Source organism: Galeopterus variegatus, unplaced genomic scaffold, assembly GCF_000696425.1.
Source record: "Galeopterus variegatus unplaced genomic scaffold, G_variegatus-3.0.2 Scaffold446, whole genome shotgun sequence".
NCBI classification, from domain to species: domain Eukaryota; kingdom Metazoa; phylum Chordata; class Mammalia; order Dermoptera; family Cynocephalidae; genus Galeopterus; species Galeopterus variegatus.
In genome coordinates, this window is record NW_007726557.1 from 160,866 (window position 1) to 163,112 (window position 2,247).

A 2,247-nucleotide genomic window follows, 5' to 3' on the forward strand; every position below is an offset into this window, starting at 1 on the left:
CGAGGGCCCGTCTGAGTCGGTCGCGTCTCCGGGCAGATCGCAATGGAAGAAGAAATCGCCGCGCTCGTCATCGACAATGGCTCCGGCATGTGCAAAGCTGGCTTTGCTGGGGACGACGCCCCCCGAGCCGTGTTCCCCTCCATCGTCGGGCGCCCTCGGCACCAGGTGAGTGCGGGCGCCCCGCACCGTGGGTCCCCGCGCGCGGAGTCGGTCTGCGCGCGGGCGCGGCGAGCCTGATCTCTGCCTCCGCAGGGCGTGATGGTGGGCATGGGCCAGAAGGACTCGTACGTGGGCGACGAGGCCCAGAGCAAGCGCGGTATCCTGACCCTGAAGTACCCCATTGAGCACGGCATCGTCACCAACTGGGACGACATGGAGAAGATCTGGCACCACACCTTCTACAACGAGCTGCGCGTGGCTCCTGAGGAGCACCCCGTGCTGCTGACCGAGGCCCCGCTGAACCCCAAGGCCAACAGGGAGAAGATGACTCAGGTAAGGATTGGGCTTGGGCGTCTCTGTCGCCTTTGATCACAAGTCATTTTCTGCTTAGCTTTGTTTCCTGAAATTCAAGTGTTTCTTTCGATATTTCCAGGGTTCTGTTCTTCTGGCATTTCCTTCCTGAAGTCTCCAGGTTTCTCATTTGTGTGTCTGCCTGTGTTCTTTTCTTTTCTCCACACATCACATTTTGTGGCATGTGCATGTCGTGTGAGCATGGGGTGGCCATGGGCTCTGCCTCTGCCTGAGGCACTGGCTGTTCCTCCCCAGATCATGTTCGAGACCTTCAACACTCCCGCCATGTATGTGGCCATCCAGGCCGTGCTGTCCTTGTACGCCTCTGGTCGCACTACTGGTATTGTCATGGACTCCGGAGACGGTGTTACCCACACGGTGCCCATTTATGAGGGCTACGCCCTCCCCCATGCCATCCTGCGTCTGGACCTGGCTGGCCGGGACCTGACCGACTACCTCATGAAGATCCTCACAGAGCGTGGCTACAGCTTCACTACCACGGCCGAGCGGGAGATTGTGCGTGACATCAAGGAGAAGCTGTGCTACGTTGCTCTGGACTTCGAGCAGGAGATGGCCACCGCTGCATCCTCCTCCTCCCTGGAGAAGAGTTACGAGCTGCCTGATGGCCAGGTGATCACCATCGGAAATGAGCGGTTCCGGTGTCCAGAGGCACTCTTCCAGCCCTCCTTCCTGGGTAGGTGTCTAGGCAGGGGGCATGAGTTGAGGGCTCCCCACAGCACAGAACACCACCACTAAGGGAACGCTTTATCCCCTAGGTATGGAATCCTGTGGCATCCATGAGACCACCTTCAATTCAATCATGAAGTGTGACGTGGACATCCGCAAGGACCTGTATGCCAACACGGTGCTGTCTGGCGGCACCACCATGTACCCGGGTATCGCAGACAGGATGCAGAAGGAGATCACTGCCTTGGCACCCAGCACCATGAAGATCAAGGTGAGTTGAATGGTTGGTGGTTTCTAGCTTGGCTCTGGAGGCGGTGTCAGAAAGACAGTGTGAACTAAAGCCGCGCCCTGCTGTCTTTTCAGATCATTGCCCCCCCTGAGCGCAAGTACTCTGTGTGGATCGGCGGCTCCATCCTGGCCTCGCTGTCCACCTTCCAGCAGATGTGGATCAGCAAGCAGGAGTATGACGAGTCGGGCCCCTCCATCGTCCACCGCAAATGCTTCTAAGCGGACTGCAAGCAGATGCGTAGCATTTGCTGCATGAGTTAATTCCGAAGTATAAATTTGCTCTGGCAAATGTATACACCTCATGCTAGCCTCACAAAACTGGAATAAGCCTCTGAAAAGCAATTGTCCTTGAAGCTTGTATCTGATATCAGCACTGGATTGTAGAACTTGTTGCTGATTTTGACCTTGTGTTCAAGTTACCTGTTCCTTTGGCGTATGTTTAATACCCTGTATATATCTTTGGTTTAAATCAATACATGGGGCTTGGTCACTTGGTGGCTGAGTGAGAACATGGCTTATGGAGAAGTCCGTGGCTTGGTGAGTCTGGGTGACCATCAGTTCGTTGATCTGTGCAGGGTATTAACATGTCAGAGCCGACTATTCCAGGATTTCTCTAGAGGCTGGCAAGAGTTCCTGAATCAGTTGTCATTTCTGTCTTGCCGGTCTGACAGGGTTGGACCAGTCCAAGCCTTAGGACCCAGGTTCCTTTCCTACCTGATGTTTTCCCACCAGAACACCATGGGTGGTTACTTGCCTTGAGTT

General features: G+C 55.4%; 1 protein-coding gene and 1 long non-coding RNA gene across 2 annotated transcripts in view; one reads left to right on the top strand and one right to left on the bottom strand.

Moving 5' to 3' along the window:
* The first annotated feature begins 23 nt into the window (after window positions 1-23).
* Window positions 24-1,998, top strand: ACTG1 (actin, gamma 1). The gene is made up of 5 exons (XM_008568830.1): window positions 24-165; window positions 253-492; window positions 766-1,204; window positions 1,287-1,468; window positions 1,561-1,998. Exons 1-5 carry the CDS (start codon window positions 43-45, stop codon window positions 1,702-1,704), a joined length of 1,128 nt encoding a protein of 375 aa, XP_008567052.1. The 5' UTR covers window positions 24-42; the 3' UTR covers window positions 1,705-1,998.
* Window positions 1,999-2,101: 103 nt separating this feature from the next.
* The window catches only part of LOC103587383, a 1,095-nt gene continuing 949 nt past the window's right edge, over window positions 2,102-2,247 (bottom strand). The window contains exon 2 of the long non-coding RNA XR_550222.1: window positions 2,102-2,239. This is a non-coding gene — a long non-coding RNA (uncharacterized LOC103587383). The remainder of the gene's footprint in view (window positions 2,240-2,247) is intronic.